The sequence below is a fragment of the Thermobia domestica genome, chromosome 8, assembly GCF_964235325.1.
Source record: "Thermobia domestica chromosome 8, izTheDome1.hap1.1, whole genome shotgun sequence".
Taxonomy (NCBI): Eukaryota; Metazoa; Arthropoda; class Insecta; order Zygentoma; family Lepismatidae; genus Thermobia; species Thermobia domestica.
Window position 1 is genome coordinate 258,724,665 of NC_137461.1, and position 22,578 is coordinate 258,747,242.

At 37.6% G+C, this 22,578-nt stretch overlaps 1 protein-coding gene across 1 annotated transcript in view; it reads right to left on the reverse strand.

Annotated features, from left to right (window-relative positions):
* RasGAP1 (Ras GTPase activating protein 1) overlaps positions 1-21,885 on the reverse strand; it is a 91,590-nt gene extending 69,705 nt beyond the window's left edge. Inside the window, 2 exon segments of the mRNA XM_081769663.1 lie at positions 13,690-13,810; positions 21,245-21,885. Coding sequence (XP_081625789.1) covers positions 13,690-13,810; positions 21,245-21,299 — 176 coding nt within the window. The 5' untranslated portion in view covers positions 21,300-21,885.
* Positions 21,886-22,578: the final 693 nt, after the last annotated feature.

The window sequence follows — 22,578 nt, forward strand, 5'->3', positions numbered from 1 at the left end:
GCCGGTTAGGCTAAAGGAGACTGTGATTATGAGAAATGAATGAAATGCTGGAATGAAGAAAGTGGGAGGAAACGGGAAAACCCCGAGAAAACCCACGAGCACGGTATGAACCCAGAGAAAACCCACGAGCACGGTGTTTGTCCACAACAAAGTCCACACGGCGCGAACTGGGATCGAACCAGGGACCCCAAGCACCGGAGCTGAACGCTCTGCCACTAAGCCACCGCGCCAAGTTACATAATTAGTAAGTATGATTACAAAGGGATCTTTTAAAACTCGGGTCTCCCGCTTACCGTACCGGTTTCTTAACCGTTATATAATACACAGTTCACCCGAGACCAGCAGAGATCTTGCGGACGGTAGCTGGGGACGACCAGATGTGTAGTGATTAAGGTATGGCCACAGTGAGCCGGAGATCCACATACGATGGTCAGTCCAGTCACCCAACACGGCATATAGATATCTAATTTCACTTCCACTTACAAAAGGCAGCAGGATAATAATAAGCTCTAGCACTTTCCAATTTTTAGTACTTTCTATGAAACAAAGTAATTACTATCTAACTGGTATTGTTTATTCACAGAACAGGCGGTTAAATTACGCTGGGATATAAAATAGCAAGAATGTAGCACCCACTTTCTTCCCTAATACTTCTTAAGGATTATAACCTTGTTCCTTGTGGGTAACTCTTCATCAGCAAACTATATGAAACATGTACTTACAATTTTAACGTAAGACCGGTACCACTTCTACTTCCAGCGGAAACTGAACCAGAATCTACGTCAGGAACTGGTATGAAACTCTCATTTTTACATTACTTAAGATCGTTTCAGATCTCCTTTTATACATAATGATTCAGGGTGTTTACTAGAATTCCAAAATGAAATTTCATGACCTTTTCTTTACTAAACCATAACATTTCGTACCATTCTCAAGAGCGAATTTGGGTGCGAATTAGGCCGAATTTTCATGCATACGATAGAAGCATACTTTGCTTGCGATTTGGTAGCGTCTAAAGCTGATCATAGACATTTTTGGTGGTGAATTTTGAGGTTTTATAGAACAAAATTTTCTAGTCTGTACTTCTATTTGTACAGATAAAAAAAAATCGTGAAAAAGCTGAATTTCGTGACTTTTTCACTTTCATGACCGTTTTCTGATTTTGTAACTTTTTCGTGACTTTCGTGACCGATAGACACCCTGCGATTTCACTTCTTGGATGCTTGCATAAGTCACAACATTTCTTATCTATACAGAAAGCTTCATTTGGAGCCTTAAGCAGTTTTATTAGACGATAAGGAATCAAAAGCAACACATTCGACCTCTAAAACGTTTCATCAGATGACAGATGGTCAAATGCAACACACTCGTGCTCTAAAAGCTTCATCAGATGATAAGTGGTCAAAATCAATAAACTCAAGCTCTAAACAGCTTTATCAGACGATAAGGAGTCAAAAGCAACACATTCGAGCTCTAAAACGCTTCATCAGATGATAGGTGGTCAAAAGCAACACACTCGAGCTCTGAAAAGCTTCATCAGATGATGAATGATCAAAAGCAACACACTCGTGCTCTAAAAAGCTTCATGAGATGATAAGTGGTCTAAAACAATACACTCGAGCTCTATAAAGCTATATGAGATGATAATTAGTCAAAGGTAACACATTCGAACTCTAAAAAGCTTCATCAGACGGTAAGAGTTAAAAACAACACATCTGAGCTCTAAAAACCTTAGATGATAATTAGTCTCAATTAACATATTCGAGCACTAAAACTCAATCACACACAGAAAGCAAAATAACATTTCCTTTTATACATCCAACTTATACTTTATTTTCTGTGGAAGTTCATAGCTAAAACTCTGCTTGATAAATATTTGTTTAGCATCTCCTAAGTATCGACTAATGGGAAGATACGACCAAATTCTAGGGGCACAGAAGCGATCTATGTCCAAAAGATCAAACTAACGGTCCTTCGCACTAAAGATGAAAATCCGATCACCGAGCCACAGTGAAATATGAATTATCGTGTTTAATAAAGGAATTTTAAATTATAGGTTTTCAGTAAGTATTTTAAAAGAAAATTCAGACTGTGAAAAAGTCTTTTTTTATGTTAGTGAATAACTTAACAACAATACAGAACATACAAAATGTCGAAATTGAGCCACGTAGTATCTACAAAATGCTATTAAAAATTTGGACAGTAAGCCAAATAATATCTACAAAAATCTACTTTTAAGGTTTATCGAAACTTCTGGTCTATAAGAAAAGTTTTAGAAACAGTTATTAGTTTACTTAATAGTGATTTGTATAGGATTGACTGGCTTGGTTTGAACTAGTTGTTCTATTTAAATCAAATACCAATTGGTTTAAATCAAAATAATAAATTTAAAAGCAATCCCACAATTGTGTGAATTTATAGTGACATTCCACATATCTCAGACCATCTAGATCTTTTTTCATATATTACAAACCAAGAAAGCACGAATGTAGAGGATTTATTGGAATCAAAAGTACTTTCTGTATATGTACGACCTATCCACAGCCAGAGTGAACTCAATTGATTCGTATCTTTATTTCTTTCTTTTATTGATATGCAAATTAAATGAAGTCGCTGTATTTCTAACTCGGTGAATTAACTTTGACAAAATTAAATCTTCTGGATCCGTAGTCTTTTGAAATTGTCCATTTATTTTATTATAAGTGTAACTGTGTACAATGATTTCACTTGTGCAGTTGTGTATCTTTTTGCCTTTCTGAAGTGACTTTTAAAATATTCACAAGTATGCAAAGGTCAATACAACATACTTCTATGAGTTTTTGAGTACTTCTATGATGAGCAGGTACACTCGTCACCTTTGTAACTAAGGAGTCCAACGTTTAAGTTAAGATGGAAGACAATTTCTCTCGAGTGCAAACCGAGTAGTGGTACTCGCTCGTCCACCATAACCCCGTTGTTACAAAAAAATGTTAAGTTCAAACAAATTTATTTCTATCCATGTGTAATATAAACAAATAAAGTGAATTTATTTAAACCAAAAAACATGGTTTAAGAAAAACTTTTTCATTAAATAAAAAAAAAAAAATTGTATTTGTCAATCCTGGTTTTGGAGATACTGCCGGGTTCACTTGCTACAAGTTCTGATATTCTTCGTTGTCTTAGAAGTTATTCACAAAATGAGCCTTACAGCATTGGCACAGACCTTAAGACACGGGTTTGATTCCTGGTTCAGTACAGGACTGTTTTCACTCTGAATGTTCATTGAATTCATGCCTGTAAGAGGTAAGTAGTAGGGAAAATGTATTGCTTCCTCCCATTTTTTCTATCTTTACTAATAAAGCGTGTATCTGTCATCAGATTTCCGCATACAAAGGAGTCATCTCACCTACAATCATCAAATTTTGTGGATACCAGATCTAATCGTGTACGAAGTAGTTTTTCGATTTTCGACTTGAGAGGGCAATGGAGGAGAGCTCACACATTCTAGAAGTTCAAAAAGTGTAGAGCATCTCAGGAGCCCTTCAAGTTAGACAACACAAACTACTTTAGTAAGTTGTGGGTTGTATACCGTTCAGTCCGCGCGAAAAACTGGCACTTCTGCTGGTGTATACATGTCAGAATATTTCAATTTCCCAACTAAAAAGATAAAACGGGCAATAAAACCAAAATTTGTTACAGCTACCTGTTTAATTTTTACAAAATATTAAGGAATAAAATTATCAGTGCTGTTGAGATGTTGCCACGGCGAAATACCTACATCAGACTTATGACAACATCGTAATAACAGAATAGTGCTGTAAATAGTAAATCCTAGTACTTGACATTGATATTGACATAAAATCATTAAGTTTTACGTCCCAGGGACATCGCTTGTAGGTTAAGGAAGACGGATGAACCCCGAGAAAACTCACGGACACGATATTGTCCACCACAAACTCTCACCGCCTGGAACTGAACCAAGAATCCCTCGCATCAGAGGTGAGCACTCTACCATTGAGCCACCGACCCCTTTTTCACACAGGTATTGATTTTCGTTCTTGTGTTATTTCGACAATAGCAAATGAATAAGTGAAGCAAGTGTAGCGTAAACAGAGCATATTTCTTGTATTACTTGAAGTGTACTGATTGAATGGAAGTCTTGTATTGCCTGTCGTGGTGGAAGGCTCCTGTAACGCTTGAGGCATGGTGGACAGTTCTGTATTGTCTCGTGGTGGAAAGTTCCTGTATCACTTGAGGCATGGTGGACAGTTCTGTATTGTCTCTTGTGGTAGAAAGTTCCTGTATCGCTTGAGGTATGGTGGATAGTTCTGTATTGTCTCTTGTGGTGAAAAGTTCCTGTATCACTTGAGGCATGGTGGACAGTTCTGTATTGTCTCTTGTGGTAGAAAGTTCCTGTATCGATTGAGGTATGGTGGATAGTTCTGTATTGTCTCTTGTGGTGAAAAGTTCCTGTATCACTTGAGGCATGGTGGACAGTTCTGTATTGTCTCTTGTGGTAGAAAGTTCCTGTATCGATTGAGGTATGGTGGATAGTTCTGTATTGTCTCTTGTGGTGAAAAGTTCCTGTATCGCTTGAGGCATGGTGGACAGTTCTGTATTGTCTCTTGTGGTGGAAAGTTCCTGTATCGATTGAGGCATGGTGGACAGTTCTGTATTGTCTCTTGTGGTGAAAAGTTCCTGTATCACTTGAGGCATGGTGGACAGTTCTGTATTGTCTCTTGTGGTGGAAAGTTCCTGTATCGATTGAGGCATGGTGGACAGTTCTGTATTGTCTCTTGTGGTGAAAAGTTCCTGTATCGCTTGAGGCATGGTGGACAGTTCTGTATTGTCTCTTGTGGTGGAAAGTTCCTGTATCGATTGAGGTATGGTGGATAGTTCTGTATTGTCTCTTGTGGTGAAAAGTTCCTGTATCACTTGAGGCATGGTGGACAGTTCTGTATTGTCTCTTGTGGTAGAAAGTTCCTGTATCGATTGAGGTATGGTGGATAGTTCTGTATTGTCTCTTGTGGTGAAAAGTTCCTGTATCGCTTGAGGCATGGTGGACAGTTCTGTATTGTCTCTTGTGGTGGAAAGTTCCTGTATCGATTGAGGCATGGTGGACAGTTCTGTATTGTCTCTTGTGGTGGAAAGTTCCTGTATCGATTGAGGCATGGTGGACAGTTCTGTATTGTCTCTTGTGGTGGAAAGTTCCTGTATCGATTGAGGCATGGTGGACAGTTCTGTATTGTCTCTTGTGGTGGAAAGTTCCTGTATCGATTGAGGCATGGTGGACAGTTCTGTATTGTCTCTTGTGGTGAAAAGTTCCTGTATCGCTTGAGGCATGGTGGACAGTTCTGTATTGTCTCTTGTGGTGGAAAGTTCCTGTATCGATTGAGGCATGGTGGACAGTTCTGTATTGTCTCTTGTGGTGAAAAGTTCCTGTATCGATTGAGGCATGGTGGACAGTTCTGCATTGCCTATCGTGGTGGAAGGTTCCTATATCGCTTAAGGCATGGTGGACAGTCCTGTATCGTCGGAGGCATGGTGGAGAAATCATTTACTTTGCATTGCTGAGGGTACATGAATACTTTACTGGTGTTCGTGAATCAAAACAATATCAATCGTGAAACAGCTTTGCAGCTCTCTCGCGATGGTTATGCTATATATCTGTAAGGATGGAAAGGAAATTTTTATTTCCTTAAGAGGAGGTGTATTTATTGTGGTCAGTGGAAAGAAGTGCTTTATAAACCAGTACTACCCCTGTTTACAGCAGGCATTAGTCTGTGTACTTTTCTAGTTTCATTTTATGATGTCAGAATTGGTATTTTTGGTGAATTTGGTTGTTTGTATTATAGTCCTCTTTTTATGTGGAGAAATTACATATGAAATAAAGATACTTATATTGTGTGCTACCATATATCATTCGAAAATTATCTATTGTGCATATTATATAGAATAACCAGAATAAATGTTGACGTCTCCATAGCAACTATATATACAGAGTGTTTCAAAACAACACCGACAACGTTTGGGAGGTGATTCCTGACATCAAGATAAGACAAAAAGTATAGACCAACCTGGGTGCACAAATGCTTCCTTTCGGAGTTATAGGCTGCCGAAAACATGAAAAATTGAACTTTAAAAGTTCATAGCTTCAAAACTATGGGACCCAACGTAAAAAATGAAATGAAAATGAAATCTTTGAGTTTTACGTCCCACGGTTATGCCGGTTAGGCTAAAGGAGACGGTGATGATGAGTAATGAATGAAATGGTGGAATGAAGAGTGGGAGGAAACGGGAGAACCCCGAGGAAACCCACGCACACGGTGTTTGTCCACCACAAAGTTCACTTGGCGGGGGCTGGGATCGAACCCGGGACCCCAAGCACCAGAGGTGAACGCTCTACCACTGAGCCACCTCGGCCCCGGGAACCAACGTAGTCGGGTCAAGACTTCACTTAGGAACTAATATGTCCACTGTCCAAAAATACATGTGTTTCAGACTCCTAAGGTTCTCACGTAGCAATTTTTGCTCAGGGAGTTTGGCTACGGGTGTATAACTTGAAGTAATCACCAACTACCTCTATAAAAATTGTTGCGGAAGTACTGCAGAATTCTGAAGCATGGATATTTGGATAGGGCACATATTATTTCCTAAGTGAAGTCTTGACCAGACTACAGTAGGTCCCATAGTATTGGAGCTATGGACCTTTACAGTTCAATTTTTCGTGTTTTCGGCAACCTATAACTCCGAAAGGAAGCATTTGTGCACCCAGGTTGGTCTATACTTTTTGTCTTATCTTGGTGTCAGGAATCACCTCCCAAACGTTGTCGGTGTTGTTTTGAAACACCCTGTAGATTTTGTTCTTCATATACCATTAAATTAATATCAATGGGAGGAGCGGTGGCTCAATGGTAAAGCGAGATCTCTGGTGCATGAGATCCTTGGTTCAATCCCAGCTCGCTTCAAGTGAGCTTTTTGGTGAACAAACACCGTGTGTGTGGATTTTCTCTGGATTCTCCCGTTTCCTCCCACTTTATTCATTCCACCATTATCACTCATTTCTCATCATCAATGTCTCTTTTAGCCTAGCCGGCATAGCCGTGGGACGTAAAACTTACAGATTTCATTTTTAATATATATATTGTATACAAAGCAACAATTTCATTTGTGTTTTGAGTAATGTTTACTATCAGCAACAAGAATCTGCTGTAACCTCTTCTTTATCATCTTACTGAGAGAGGAAATGGAAATAAACAATTACAATGAGTAACACATCAGATATCACTGAATCATGCTGGCAGCAAATGACAGAAAAACTATGCTGTGCTTCCTGGACTACTTCCTTCATTTCCTCGATCAACATATCAATAGAATTTTTTATTGAAACAAGGAAAATCTCAACTCTCAGAGCAAGGGAACAAACCAGTAATGAATAATCTATGAATAAACCACTGAGCGTCCTATGTTAATCATGTTCCCTCCGTAAAGGCCGATGGGTAACAGGAAAGCATCTAATTGTCTATTTTTGCAATATCTTTGGTAGGTTGCTATGATCATCCTTTTCGCATCGTCCATTCCTGATTGGCCACGTCCCCGTTCTTGCGTTAAGAATATATTAATACATTCTGAATGACAAATTAAAGGAGCAATCATGGTGAGTTTTCTCTAAATACAATTTCATGGTCAAAATGCATTCCCCGGCCTTCTATCAGTAAGTCCGTTGCATCTTTCTCTTCTATGCCAAAATTCTTCTCCAGCTCCACATTTCGATTGTCTCTAATTTTATTCTTCCTGATTTCTTGGAAATGCCCATACTTCTAACCTAAATAGAGCAACAGCTGCCCGCGCGCACGCACACACACACACACACACACACACACACTCAAAAACTTAAAAAATATCTTTCTTACGTATGTCGATACGTTCTCCGAAGTCAGTTCCTGCAAAATGTCTTCTTCCTGTAGAACGTTTTCTTCCTGTACAATGTCTTCTTTATTTCTTACTGCCCTAGATTAAACGAATTTTTCTCTTCTTCCATTCAGAAATATTGTACAACCCAAATATTTAAACGTTTTCACTTCGAAAATTTGTTTTCTCTAAATGTACAAATTAAGGTGAAGAGGTACAATGTGCGAATTCGGGATACGAGAAATCCTCATATTATCGTGCAATACATCCATGATTCACCAAAAAATTAATGTGTTCTGTGCGGTATCAAAGTTAAAAGTTGATTTTTTTTCTCCTCTTTCTTTCCTTCTTCAGTGAGCAGATAACTACAGGAAACGTCTTTGGACATGCTGGAGAACTGACTGACAGTGTGGAGTTGCTCTATCAACAGAATGGTGGCCCCCATTTCCATCGCAATAATTTGTACGTTCTTAAATACCCAATTAAGAAACCGGTAAATCGGCCTTGTTAAAGCTGATGATCAGACACTCCTGTACTGGCCTGCACGCTCACCTGACTTAATCCTCAGATTTTTTTCTGTGCGAATTTCTTAAAAGCTCCGTGTTTGTGCCTAAGGAGGCTAAGGGAGACGATGTTTAAGGCAAGCGAATGATGATGGAAGAATTGCTGGAATGAGTAAGCGGGAAGAAACGGGAGTCCCCGAGAAAACCTACGGAGACGATGTTTTTACTACAAACTTACTTGGCTGGGAATCGAACTAGGAACTCCACGCACCAGAGATAACCATTCTAGCACTGAACCAATATGTCGCCCTAGACTCGATACAGAATTAACAAGGAAAGATATTTCGAGCAGTTGTAATGTATTAAAAAAACATGAGGACCTCCACATTACTGTAAAATTTCGTAACAATACGTTAAATATTAAAGCCAAGGTAAGATCACGAAAAAGCTCCAATCATTTATAATAGCCCTGTACATATCCACCCAGAGGTAATCTTTGCTGATCATAGAGGGGAATATGGTATCTTCAGAGGGTATCCTATTGTGGTCAAATGGCTAAAGCACGTGCTTTTTGTGCGCATGGCTCTGGGTTTACCTCCTGGTGAGGGTATCTGCCTCAGATACAAACCTTAGTTGTGGTTCGGATCTCATTTTAAACAATAGGTCCCCGTCTCATATAGTCTAGATGTTTAAAAAAGGGATGATAATCTCAAGCTATCGAAGTCATCTTAATGATCACATTTATTACATTTTCCCGACAGGGGGAAGGGGTATTTAGGATTTAGATTTGTGCACTTTCGGCAACTATGACCAGGTTAGCCCGTTACGTTCAAGAAATGGCGTCCCTCGGCAAGCATACAAACTGGGGAAAAGGAAGAAAGAAAGGACTGGGAAGAAAGGAAGCGGCCTGGGACCTATATGTTAAGTACCACCCCGGCATTTGCCTTGTGTGAATGAGGAAAACTTAGGAAATCCTCATTCAGGATGGCTGGCCTGAAAAAGCTTTTCTACACTTTTTCGACTGAGTGCCCCCACCGGGAATCGAACCCAGGACCGCTCATATTTTCCCGACAATTTGCTCTGTTTCTAATGTGACGTTCTGTACGAAATGTTATGGTTTTGTTGTTATAAGTAAATTAAGTAGCCCTTCTCGCTGGTCTAGTGGCTAACGCGTGTCCCTTTGGTGCATGGGGTCACGGATCCGATTTCCAATGGGACAGCCTTGATATTCGAACGCACTACGGTAGTTTGGTTTCCACCTTAAACTGTAGGTCCACTCTCATATAGCCTCGGTGCTGAACACGGACGCTAAACATCAATAAACAACAACAACAAAAACAACAAATAATTAAATATATATAGTTGAACAACTTAACCTTTTCTGATTCAATTTTCTCTCAAGGCATTGATGACTCTTGCTGTTAGATACTTTTTTATAATCGTCTACCCATCCATGTGAAGTACGTTTCGCTAACATCCATCTGTAACAAGAATCCTATTTACAGCAATCTAGCAAATAACTTACAGCACAATATAATGTAATATAATAGGGAGTGTGTCGGGCATATCTTCTACTAAATAAATAAGAGCACTCATCGATCCTGTGCCTGCACAATTAACCCTCGAAATTATTTCAGGGGTCTACGTCTCCTTTCGTTAATCGAGAGCCAAAGAAAATGGAGTTTGGTATCAGTGAATTAACGTAACATCAAAAATATCTTCTTCTAACAAAAAAGAAAAACGTTAAATAGAATAAGATTTAGAAGCAAGCTGATCAATTATTATCACTAACAACACATCAGAACACAAGTGGTTTTACTACAAATTTTTTGTTAGAAGACGACAGGTCTTGTGCTGTGTGAATTCATCGATACCAACTACAGTTGTCCTAGGATCGACTGACGAAGAAAGGTACGGACTCCTGAAATAATTTAGAGGGTTAATTCTGCAAACGCAGCTATATCTTTTAACTAGATTAAACTTTTCTGTGAAAATATCATACATTTCACAGAACTCGTCTACAAATTGTAATCTGCTAACTTTTCGATGATAATAATAATAATACACCTTTCATACAAAAGCCATACCCATAGGTAGAGAAGCACCAATGAAAAGAAATTAATAAACGGTGTTAAATAAACTACCGAAGAGCTTGAATTTTCGTGTCTTGCGTCGTTATGCAACACCGAGGTTATGAATCACAGAACCTACTCCGAGCCAGCACACACCAGAGCTTGAATCCGGTGCAGCGCGAGCCCACATCACCTCGCAAGATCAATCCTTACAGTACAGACTAGTCATTTAAACTGAATGCTCAATGACATCACAGTTTGCTCCTCCTTTTCTCAGTGAACAATACGAAGAAGGAAAAAAGGCAGAAAATTTAACGCTGATAAAATACAATAGTGACAGACGAACAAGAACATCGATAGCATAAGCGATGGTTCCATGACTACGCGTACACTAAAAACCCTGGTGCTTATTCCATTCTCCCACTGCATCTTCTCCCCTTCTTTGCTCAACGTCTTTCTCCCTGTGATTTCTCTGTTTGTATAAATGTGCTCCTCATCGGATTAGCATTAGGAATCAGATTTCTGGGCTTTCGACATTTATGGCCTTGTTAGCCCGTCATATATCAGGGATAACGTCCCTCAGTGATCACACCACCCGAGGAAAGGGAAGGAAAACAGCGACCCGGGATCTGTATGTTAGGAACCATCCCGGTAATTGCCTGGTGTGAATGACGAAAACCTCAGTCAGGATGGCTGGCCTGAAAAAGCTTAAACAATTTTTCAACTGAGTGTCGTCAGTTATACATCGGCCAGTTGGAAATGTCTGACAAGATATTCCTACCACATCACCTCCAAGAGATCACAACGCCACCGCGCAGCGTAGTTGCTAACGCGCTTCCATCTCATGCGAGCGGGCTTGCATTCGATTCCCGTGGGGGCACACGGTTCAAAAAAGATATCAATATCTTTTAGCTAGCTATTCTGGATGAAGTTTCTCCTAGGTTTTTCTCACCACAGGCAAATGTCGAGGTGTTCCCGAACATAAAAGGTTCCAGACCGCTTCCCTCCGATTTCTTGGGTAGTGTGATGGCCGAAGAACGTCATTCCTCATACGTGACGGGCTTAGAGAGGCCATAGGTGCCAAATGCCCACAAATATAATTCCTCAGCCAAGAAATTATAAGAGCGAGTTACCGATCTCAGAAAGAAAGAAAAAGAAAAAACACTGACGCATTTCGCAAATACAAATATTTTCTCCCTTCAGCGATACTTTTACGAAGATAGGTTCCGGTTTACCAATCAAACTCCTTTATATATTTACCTGTCGTCAGCCCGGGAGACAAAAATCTCAATAACTATGTGATGGATCACCATTTCCTGATTTAACATTGATCACCAGGGTTGGCAAACACCATAGTTTTTATTGAAAATAACAGAAAAACCCGGTTTTTTGGTTTAAGCCCGGTTTTTTGTTTTAATTTGCTCTACATATTTATATCACATATAGACAGAAATAAGTTTGCTCCGTCTTGGTGTTATTATGCAACAACCGGGTTATTCTGGAAGGAGTCACATAAGCTTAAAGCGGAATTCAAACCGCTTCACGGCTTACATCCGAGAGAAATTGTTCTTCATTTGAACTCGAAACCGGGACTAACTGGTCACTGATGCGATACATCTGCCGACTCGCTCACGAAGGACTCCTGATAAAAATACCTTGTACTGATCTTTACATAGTCATTTCAGAAGCACAAAAAGATAAACAGTTGCACAAGTGTAACTATTATACAGAATTATATATGGACAATTTCAAAATACTGCAGAGTACAGAAGAACTACGACTTTTATTAGTCCAAGTTAAAGAAATACGACGACTTAATTTGCATATCAGTAAGACAAGTGAATAAAGATACAAATTATTTGAGTCCACTTTGACTCTGACCCATTTATACATTAATAGATACCAAAGATAATTCTGATTTCAATAAATCCTCTCGTAGGGTTTGTATGACCCCCCCCCCCAAAAAAAAAAAAAGAAATACAGCATTTCTTCGATGTATTTTATCAATAGTAAACATTATTAAAACGGAACAATATTTAGAACTTTTCTTTGATTGAAATTACATAACAATAACAACAAACTATAAAAAATCACAAAAGAAACATTCGTAATTTTTTAAAGTATAATCTCTTTGAGTAATGAATGGGTTGAGTTGATTTTGAGTTTAACGTGCCGTTCAGCAGCGAGGCCATATGAGACATGGACCTACTGATTAACGTGGAATCCGAACCACATGAACTCCCGCCGGGAATCGAACCCGGGTCTCCCACGCCAAAGACGCGTACGTTAACCGCTTAGCCACAGAGGAGCTCGAGAAATAAATGGGGAATTTAGGTCTGAATATAATACGAATAATATACGGGAGTGAAACGTGATAACCCACAAATGTGTGTTCACCAAGAGTTTACGAACACTTACACTTTTACGAACATTTTTCGTTTTTTTTTTTTTTTTTTTTTTTTTTTTTAACAGCCAACCCTGTTGATCACCATAGAACAAAAATGGTAACAAATAGCGAGAATCTCTTTCCTGCAATCGGTTCAACATCCCAAGAATATACTTCAACTCTATCTTTAACTCTCTACTAAAACCGGAAGTGACCGAAATCCACTTTGAACTACCGCTTTCAATATTTACCTACACAAGCAAAAAGAATATGAGATAACGAGAAGTATTTTATTTGTTTATTTATTTTGGAATCACGTTAGCGTCCTAAGAATTGGTATCATCATCTCTCATGACCCTCTATTCTAATTGGAATTGGCACAAAACAACCACTTCCCGTTTTAACGGTATCGCTAAAGAGTAAAAAACGGTAAAAGCGAGGAGTTTTTCGCAATCAATTAATCGTCCCAAAAAATATATCATCTTTACTCTAATCTCTCTACTACCACTTCAAGTCTCAATATTGTTTGGAAAAATATCACACTATACAAACCAAACTCTTTCACGTGGTGTACACATGACACAGTTACTAATTACAGAAAAAGACGTGATCTTTTCCTATCATTTTGTTTTCATTTTTTCCGCTCCCCGGTAATTGTCACATAATTTCCCCTGTGTTCTTTTCATGTACTAGGATCTTTTTCTTCAGTCCTTCGTTTATATTTTCTACTGTGTTTTGTAGTCTTATTTCCTTTACGAAGCCAAATTAATAGAAATACAAATATTTACCACTGGTAGAAATTGCTTTCAAACAACCTAAGATGAACAGTTCCGCTTACCTGAGAGTTTTTTCCACCGTTGCCGTCCGAAAAATTTCCTCCTGGTCCAAGGACAGAGTACAATAAACATCTCGTTGTCCGACGGAGCCATGGCTTCTTGGAGGTAGATTCTTTGCTTCCGCTGGAAAAGTTAAAAAAATATTATTGCTCTTTATGCCTAAGGAAATAGATAAAGGAAGTACAACTATTCACTCTTAATTTTATATTTTCAAGTTACGTCCCACGTTTATGCTCCGAGGGTAAGGGAGAGAGTGACAATGACATTGATAATGAACGAAATTGTGGAATGAAGAAATTGGGGGAACCCTGAGAAAGTTCACGCACACGGCGTTTGTCAACCACAAAGCCCACTTGGAGTGGATGGAATCGAACCAAAGACTCCACGAACTAGACATAACCTCTACCCTTGAACCGCAGTTGTCCCATTTACGCTTTCGAAGAAATACATAATGGAGTAAATGCAAATTTCGAATCAAAATTCAATTTATAATGTTATATTATGGTTGTGAAAGAGTAGAGAGAGAAATTGTGAAGTCCATTCGAATTAATTAAATACTAGTTTCACTTTCTCCTCGATAAAGTATTTCGATAAATGCATCCGATTCGACCTATGACTGGGAACAATCTGAACATGCTTTGCAGCAGTCTGTTTCAAAGTTGCATTAATATTATATGTTTATACTTTTAAACCAATCACCTTTATCTCTTGCTATATGCATTAGTAATTCCTTTTTCATCAAAACTTGTCAAAATAAAATCAGCGTAATATTAAAATTCACACGGATTAACGAGTATTATTATAATGAAAATTAAGGATTACACTGGGGTCAAGAAAACAGCTGTGTAGGTTATCAGCTTATAATCCACATATATGTACACCTCAACCATTAATGAGATAATGTGGTGTAAGTACATTAGGCTAATAATCATAAGACCTGTCAGTCACGGATTCGAATTTCCGACAAGGGGATGATCATTAATGCATCTTTTTCCACTTTTATTTCTCGCCATTTCCTTTAGCCTAAAAGGCACGTAGAACGAAACTCAACAATAAATAGTAATAGACGTAAAATTCAATATTTTGCCAAACAAGCATTTAAAAATATTTACTTATGGAAGCCATAGAATGCTATTTAAATATTAGAAATATCTGGAAAGTTCTCATAAATAGGTCGCTGCGGCTATTAAGTTTATAAAGTAACTGCTTGGTTTCATAAAATCATAGACAAATTAAGCAGAAGGTAAATTTTACATGATACTACAATATTAAATACCCAGTTATATTATTTGAATTATAAATATATCCTCATTCACTGTTTACAGATATTCAGTGTGTTTACTAGTACTGAAAAAAAAAAAAAAAATGGAAGAGTGCATGTTTTCTCGACTTTATTTCTCCCAGAATGCCTGTAATAATTGACTTTTTTTTTTTTTGTTCCACTCACCTTATAAAACAAATAATTTCTTTACCTGGTTCTTCGCATTTCATATTTTTGAACTTTAAAAAAAAAATCGTATTCGATTTGGTAAACCAGTCAAGAGATCATCTGAAAGAAAACTGATAATGAAACAAGTAGATCACACTCGAAAAGGCAGGACAGTACGGAAAAAGAAGTATGGCTGACAAAAAAAAAAAAAAAAAGCGCAGGTGGTGTGTGTCTGAGGAAACATATTAATGTCATACTCAGGACTAACTGGTGCCAAAATTAATTAAGGTCTTATAAACACTATCAATTTTCTTTGTCGAACTAGTAAGTTTTTCAGTGGTTGGCCAGTTAGCCCTATCACCACTTACACTCAGATGACGAAGATCTCGATAGAGATTTTTACATTTTTCCAGTATTACACAATAATTTGCAGTAGTTTTCCAGGATTTCAAGTATCAGTAGACACCTTGATATTGGAAATTATAAAGCAATCTAAATGTATTAATTTTTTGAAGAAAAAAGGTTGCTCCTTTTGTAATTACCCCCTTTGAATTTTATTTATTTATTTAAATATAAGTGTACCTAATTTTATTAGTTCAACTGATTTTCTGAAAGCAATCATCAATGTAATCAATTTAACTTAATCCTCATATAACCATAGCATTATTCTAAATTAAAGCGCTCTACATGTTTGTCGTTTCCATGCTGTATGTTCTTACGTCTTGAAATTATAATCTCAAATTGAAACCAGAAGGAAACTCTTAAGCTCTTAGCACGATTAAAACCCCAAATCATGTATGGAAATAGCGAGCGAATACTCTAGTTGTTAAGAGTACACGGAAGAACCTTGAATCTTGCAACCGAACAACCCAGTTAAAGCTAAAGTATCCCTCCATTTCATTTGACGACGTGAATGAATATGAAAATAATAATAATAATAAATGAAATGAAATCTTTAAGTTTTATGTCCCACGGTTATGCCGGCTAAGCTAAAGGAGACGATGATGATGAGAAATGAAAGAAATGGTGAAATGAAGAAAGTGGGAGGAAACGGGAGAACCCCGAGGAAACCCACGCACACGGTGTTCGTCCACCACAAAGTTCACTTGGCGCGAGCTGGGATCGAACTAGGGACTCCATGCACCAGAGGTGAACGCTCTACCACCGAGCCACTGCGGCCCCAATAATAAATAAAGTTGGGTGCAACGAATACTTCACCACAAGAGAGACAGCCCTGGATTTTCCAAGAAAAACTAAACACTATATTATAAGATATATACACTATTAACATAACAACCACATAAACGTGAAGATATTACTACATTCACTTAGTTTTTCCGCAATTATATCTGTGTGTTCTCTACTCGATCTCTGGCAAACACTTTGTTTACATATTCAGCAAAGTTTAATCTGTAATTGAAATAACGATATTGATCTCGAATTTAAGACGTGACAAGCACTTAGCACGAAGTTTTGTAAACTTAAAAATAAATGTGATAGTATTTACTAAAAATCGTAGTTGATCCCAACAAATCAAAAGCTCTAGTTTTGTATACACATATTTCATTACCTTAACAACATGTTTCAACTAGTTCTCCGATTTATTACTCACTGCAATGTTACGTTTATATTATATTATCTATGTTAATATATATATCAGCGTTTTATTTAAACGGTATCGCATCGCCGATTCCTTCACAAAATCCTAGAAACGCGATGCATCTACCATCATAATTTATTACCGAAGTGGGCTATTTTTGCAACAGAAACCAGATTATCATTATCTTTCCTTTATGACAGAATGTTTCTCTTTCGACCTTCCATTGTTAAAGCTAAGCGAAGAGTCTTCTTGGAAACCCGACATTTGACATCATTTGACATCATTTGACATTTAACCTTTAGGTGTTTGTTAGCTCTCAAGAACACAATCTACTATTGACTACAAACCAAAATATTGGAAACAGACTGTAGAACTGATGACAGAGACCATATCCTCTTCGACACTTTATTCTATCTGTATAGAAAGTGGTTCAATCGATTCTCCAAGTCCAAGACTCGAGCGTACTTTCCATACACTAGATTACTAGCTAAAACACGGGACCATAGCAGTACTGTTTTCTGCCCTCTTTATTTGTTCATATATGTTTCATAGTATTGACCTTGAAATATACATCTGCTTTGCTATGCTCGCTTATTTTACATTGAAGTTACGAAAAAAAAAAAAAACTGTGTTCGGTTTAAAATGTTTAAAATATGGGAATCTGAGTAGCAGTTGCCTACAATTAAAAACTGGACTTTGTGTGAAATAAGTTATTTTGTTTTATCGATATATATATATATAACTGCTGTTACTCTCTCCTTGCTTTGCTTTTCATTTATCATACTAGTTTCTGATGCATAGAAAATGTTTACTACTTTACTTCATGAAATAATAACAATAATAATAGTATTTTTCTTGGCTACCGAGAGTGCGATACGAAATTTGCAAATTGCGATGCAAATGTCAATACATATATTAAATAACGAAACCTATATACCCTAAATTCCCATCTACTAATTCACAACTTATCAAAAATAAATAACCGACCACCTTCACAACATTTATATAATTACGTTGAAACCATTTTGTTATTTCTAACACTTTCTAACAATTGACAAACGAAAAAAATTGCTATCACAATGCATATTCTATTATACATTATTGGGCAAGTAGGTAATGCGCGTGATTCGTTTCTGGTGAGTTCCAAAGGAATGTTCCTCAATGATTGTATTTCAAGGCTGAAAAAACTCACGACTGTATCGAGAACCAAGCCCGTGTTCCCGGCTTACAGTGCCGCTGCCTTGACAACTACACAACCCAGTCCACCATTCCCTGATCAGCCACATGCTTTTACACCCCCAGAGGAACTTACGATGGCAAGATTTTCGTTGAAAGGAAGAATTATATTTTTTGTTGAAATTCCGACAGTAGAAACCTTAGAGAATAGATGCATCAAAAATAAGGGGTTCACTCGAGCAGACGGCTCTACCAAAAACAAAATTTATAGGTAACATACGATATCAAACGCTTTTCGTAAAAGAAGTAGAGTGTGAATATAAGTAATTTCTGTCATTAGATATCACATTGAAATACATTTTGAATGGGAATGAACGTATTCTAAGTTGTAACTATTCACTGAAGCAGAAGTCGGAAGAATACAAGAATGCGAAAAAGATGGAAATAAACGGCGGGAATATTCTGTTCGTGTTAGAAATGGACATTTGCGGTGCAAACATACGATTTTATTACAAAGAATTGTGTGACAAAGAGCGTCATATTATAAAGTTTTGTGCAGCGTCATGGTATGTTGAAACGTAACATTAAAAATGCAAAGGTGTGAAAAAGAAGTAAAAATTAGAAACAAACGAATTTCTCCTCGCAACGGGCCATTTTGAAAGTAAGAGTTATTACGATTATTTAAGTGTTTTTGAAGGTCAAAATTATTGCGGATATTGTATATATTTTTCCACTATCCTTGTTTGTGCATATGCCCCAGTCGCTGACGCGCGTGCCCCCTGCGGATGCACCCACTCGCTCCGCTCGGGCCCCCCTGCTACGCTCCTGCCCTGACTCGATTAGATAGCATTCGTGCTTTTAGTGGCCACCTAGCACAAGTGGGTTCGTGGTTATGCATTAGCTCCTCATTTAGTGCATGCTCTGCAAGAAGGCATCGGAAAATGCAATAAATGTGTGAAAATTTGGTAGAGCCGTCTGCTCGAGTAATGCCAAAATAACGAAACATACGTACTGGGATTTATTCCGTTAAGACCCGCCAGCTTTTCAGCATGGCAATAATGATTTATGAATTGCTTAGGTTAGGTTTGGTTTCGTTCACTTACTTAGTACATGGATTTGGGATGGAAGCGCATATTGGAACTTAATCCAATGTACTGCATGAAAATAAAAGCGAATTAGATACGGTACTGACCTATGTTTTCTTTACTTAAGAACCTAATATTGTTTGGTACTGAAATTCTAACTTTAGAAACTGCACTTCAATTAACACCGAACTGACTCATCCATTTGCGTGGTGGCATGAACTATCATCAGCAAGGTTCTAGATTACTGGTCCCCCTTCCCATTGATCAGTAATAAAGACAGAAATCAACGTGACCTGCGGGGCTCTAACCCGCCTTCTCTCGCTAACGCTCGCTCGGCAGTACTGTGTAAATTAAATGTATAAACTTTAGTACAGAAAGAAATCAACCCAGCTACTAACCTACATGGGGGGCCAGTAATCTGGAACCTTCCCACTATCATCCATTTGCTGAAACATGACGATGAAATCCAATCATTTTTTTTTATTATTTATTTATTTTTATTGAAAGCATAGGCCCCAAAAGAAAACTGCATGAATTCCAAAGCTTAATATTTAAACAAAACGTATAACACAAGCAACAATACACTTCGAAACACGTTTATACATTGTAGATCATTTATAAAAATTTACATTCGGATAAACACTTTTAAATCAGTCAATGGTAAATTAATCTGTTTATAAGATTTAAATCAAGTCATGAACCGTAATAAGTCAGCGCGATCATTATACCAAAAGAAGTCCGGGAGTGTTTAATTTCAGTAAAAGAAAGGCTAATGTTTAGTTGAGGGAGGGCAACCTTTTTCTCAAATCGAAAAAATGTTACAATTTCGCTAATTTCTGTGAATATTAGACTAGGTTTGATATTTTCAATTAGCACTTACCCTAATGTAAACATTTCCCTCCCTTCATCTAAACACAAACCTAAAATACATGTATATATAGCTAAAAATATATTAACCCAACCTAAACTACAAAACTTAGACTTCTAAACGTTTTTAACCCCGACCCATGAATGAAAATTTACAAAGTGCAACACCTGGTTAATGAACTACCACAAATCGAACTTTACCCTGTATTTCATTTATTGAGTCTATATAGCTCTTTTGTTTAAATTCTTCTATCGCAGTATGCACATTTTTACTTTCGTATGGTCATACTTCAAGTCTCATATTTCTCTCTTTAAAAGAAAAAAATCAATCAATAACAAAATTCAAATAGGCCTATATAACGAAATTCGAAACTTAATTTCTTTGAAGTTCGATTTGAAACAAAATTTATGTTGTTCATGTGCAAGTTTCCACGTAATGGTAATTTTCATGTACTTTCTTTAAGGATATACTACTATTATTCAATGACCAATGCTGTTCTGAGTCATTTACCTTAAAAGGATCAATGTTGTGTAGGTGTTAATATGACGAACGCTCAAAGCAATTGTTATAAAATGCAATGACTCGACTATACAGACGCTGTACCAATATTTCAGCAACTTCAAAACGAAACCGTGAGAACAAACTACGAATGAAAGAAAAACAAGCATTTATGAACTTTGTTTTGAACCTCCGAACAGTGTTTTAACGAAAAACTTATCATAGTCATCTTAGTGGAATTCATACTATCATCTAAATCTCAAAATATATCATGTTTATGTGAATTATGATGAATTTTAGCGAAAAAACACAAAACAGGTCGATGTTATACATTGGCCTAGTTATGTGATTCACGGGCATTTTAAGCCTACAGACACAAGAATAAACTTGTTTTTCCTTTTAACAGTATTTGATGATCACTAACTAAACAGCTTTCATATTTCTAATCAGGCCCAACATCTTTCATCAGCTGTTCATTTGTCAATTGATCTGCAATATTGACTTTGATGGCCTTTATGAATGAACGTAGTAAATCAATACAGCATCGAATCTTGATCAAGCATTTATGAATGACAATTGTGCAGTTCAACATTTTCATCCACATAAGGGGAGTACAGTGGGCATTCTTATGATTTTTACATCGCAATCTTGTAATAAATGGTTGAAATACAGCACGTCTATACTTTAACTACTGCGAAATCATGCATTTGCACCCAGCTGTATGTTCATTCAGTAGAAACTTCATGCTTCAGTACCACCTGTTCTAAAATGTTGACAAATTGACAGCACCATATAGGACAACACTAGGTAGATTCTATGAATGACACTCAACATTTACAATCTATGCACCTTCTACTTGCGTTTTGTAAAAGTTAAAGAATGAAAAATAAGTATAACTCACCTATTTTTATTTTCACACGCTCCTCAATGCGGACTTTTCGCTTACAGTCCGCCATGTTTCGGCCATCCCTGTTTTGTGCTGGTGCTGAACGTTTCTATCCTACAGCAACTCAATGATCACTTTTGGCGCCCCTGAAAGTTAGACTGCCTCATTTCCTGAATGTCGCAACTATTCTCCCCCCTATATCCAACACGCGGAAAAAGGCCACACCTCATTCAACCACACTTCCGTCGTTTGGTTTAACCATCCAATATTTGAGCCTCAACCAAGTTAGAAACCATTCCACTGTTCACAATATAAATTTAGCTTTCGCTGTCACGAGACCTCACTTATGAATGAAGCGACAGTAAGGATCTGCAGACGGATAAGAAACGCGCTTAGATTGAGTAAATAGACCAGTTTGCTACACAAAACAAGGATATAAGATTCAGAAACGACCAAAAATAACTTCAAATCTATTCCTTCTGATTAACTAAACTTTTCTCTAACACAGAAAGCAGCAACGTAGCGTATGTACACAAAGAAACCGGGCGTTGTACTCAAGACCGTGACAAAGAAAGCCATTTGCCTTGAATCCAGAGCTGTCCCACGAGTCAGTGAAGCGCAGAAAAATAAAGTATACCTTACTCGTCGTGCAATGGTGAAGCTATTATACACAAACCAACAGCGTTTTCTGTTTAATCGAAGTCACGTGAACTTTTACTCTGTACGTTTAGTCAGTTAATTATATTACCTTCATAGTCTTACTAGCATCCAAAACAGTAAGCTAAATTTTTAATTGTTAAAATTACAACAATAATTTAGGATGCTTTTGAAAGATTACAATATTCATTTTGGAGACAGGATTGTGGACGGAAAAGGCTGGGTTCTTTATTTAAGATGCAATCCCGACATTCTCTGTGTGTGTGGTTATAACAACCACAAGTATCAGCGGACACTGAATTATTGAAGCGATCATCTGCTGTTAGTGTCCTATTCTATGATAGTTTTCATTAAAATGTGTCCGGTTTTTATGAAACTCCCCTCCGGTGCATGGGGTCCCTGGTTCGATCCCAGCTTGCGCCGTGTGGACTTTGTGGTGGACAAACACCGTGTTCGTGGGTTTTCTCGGTGTCTTTCCGTTTCCTCCCACTTTCTTCATTCCACCATTTCATTCATTTCTCATCACCACCATCTCCTTTAGCTTAGCCGGCATAATCGTGGGACGTAAAACTGAAATATTTCATTTCATTTCATTTAATGGAACTCCAGGTACTTTCCTCGAAGCTTAAAAAATTGTAGCCCAGTGGCGGATCTAGCCTGGGACCGAACGGGCCTAAAACCCCAAGATTTTT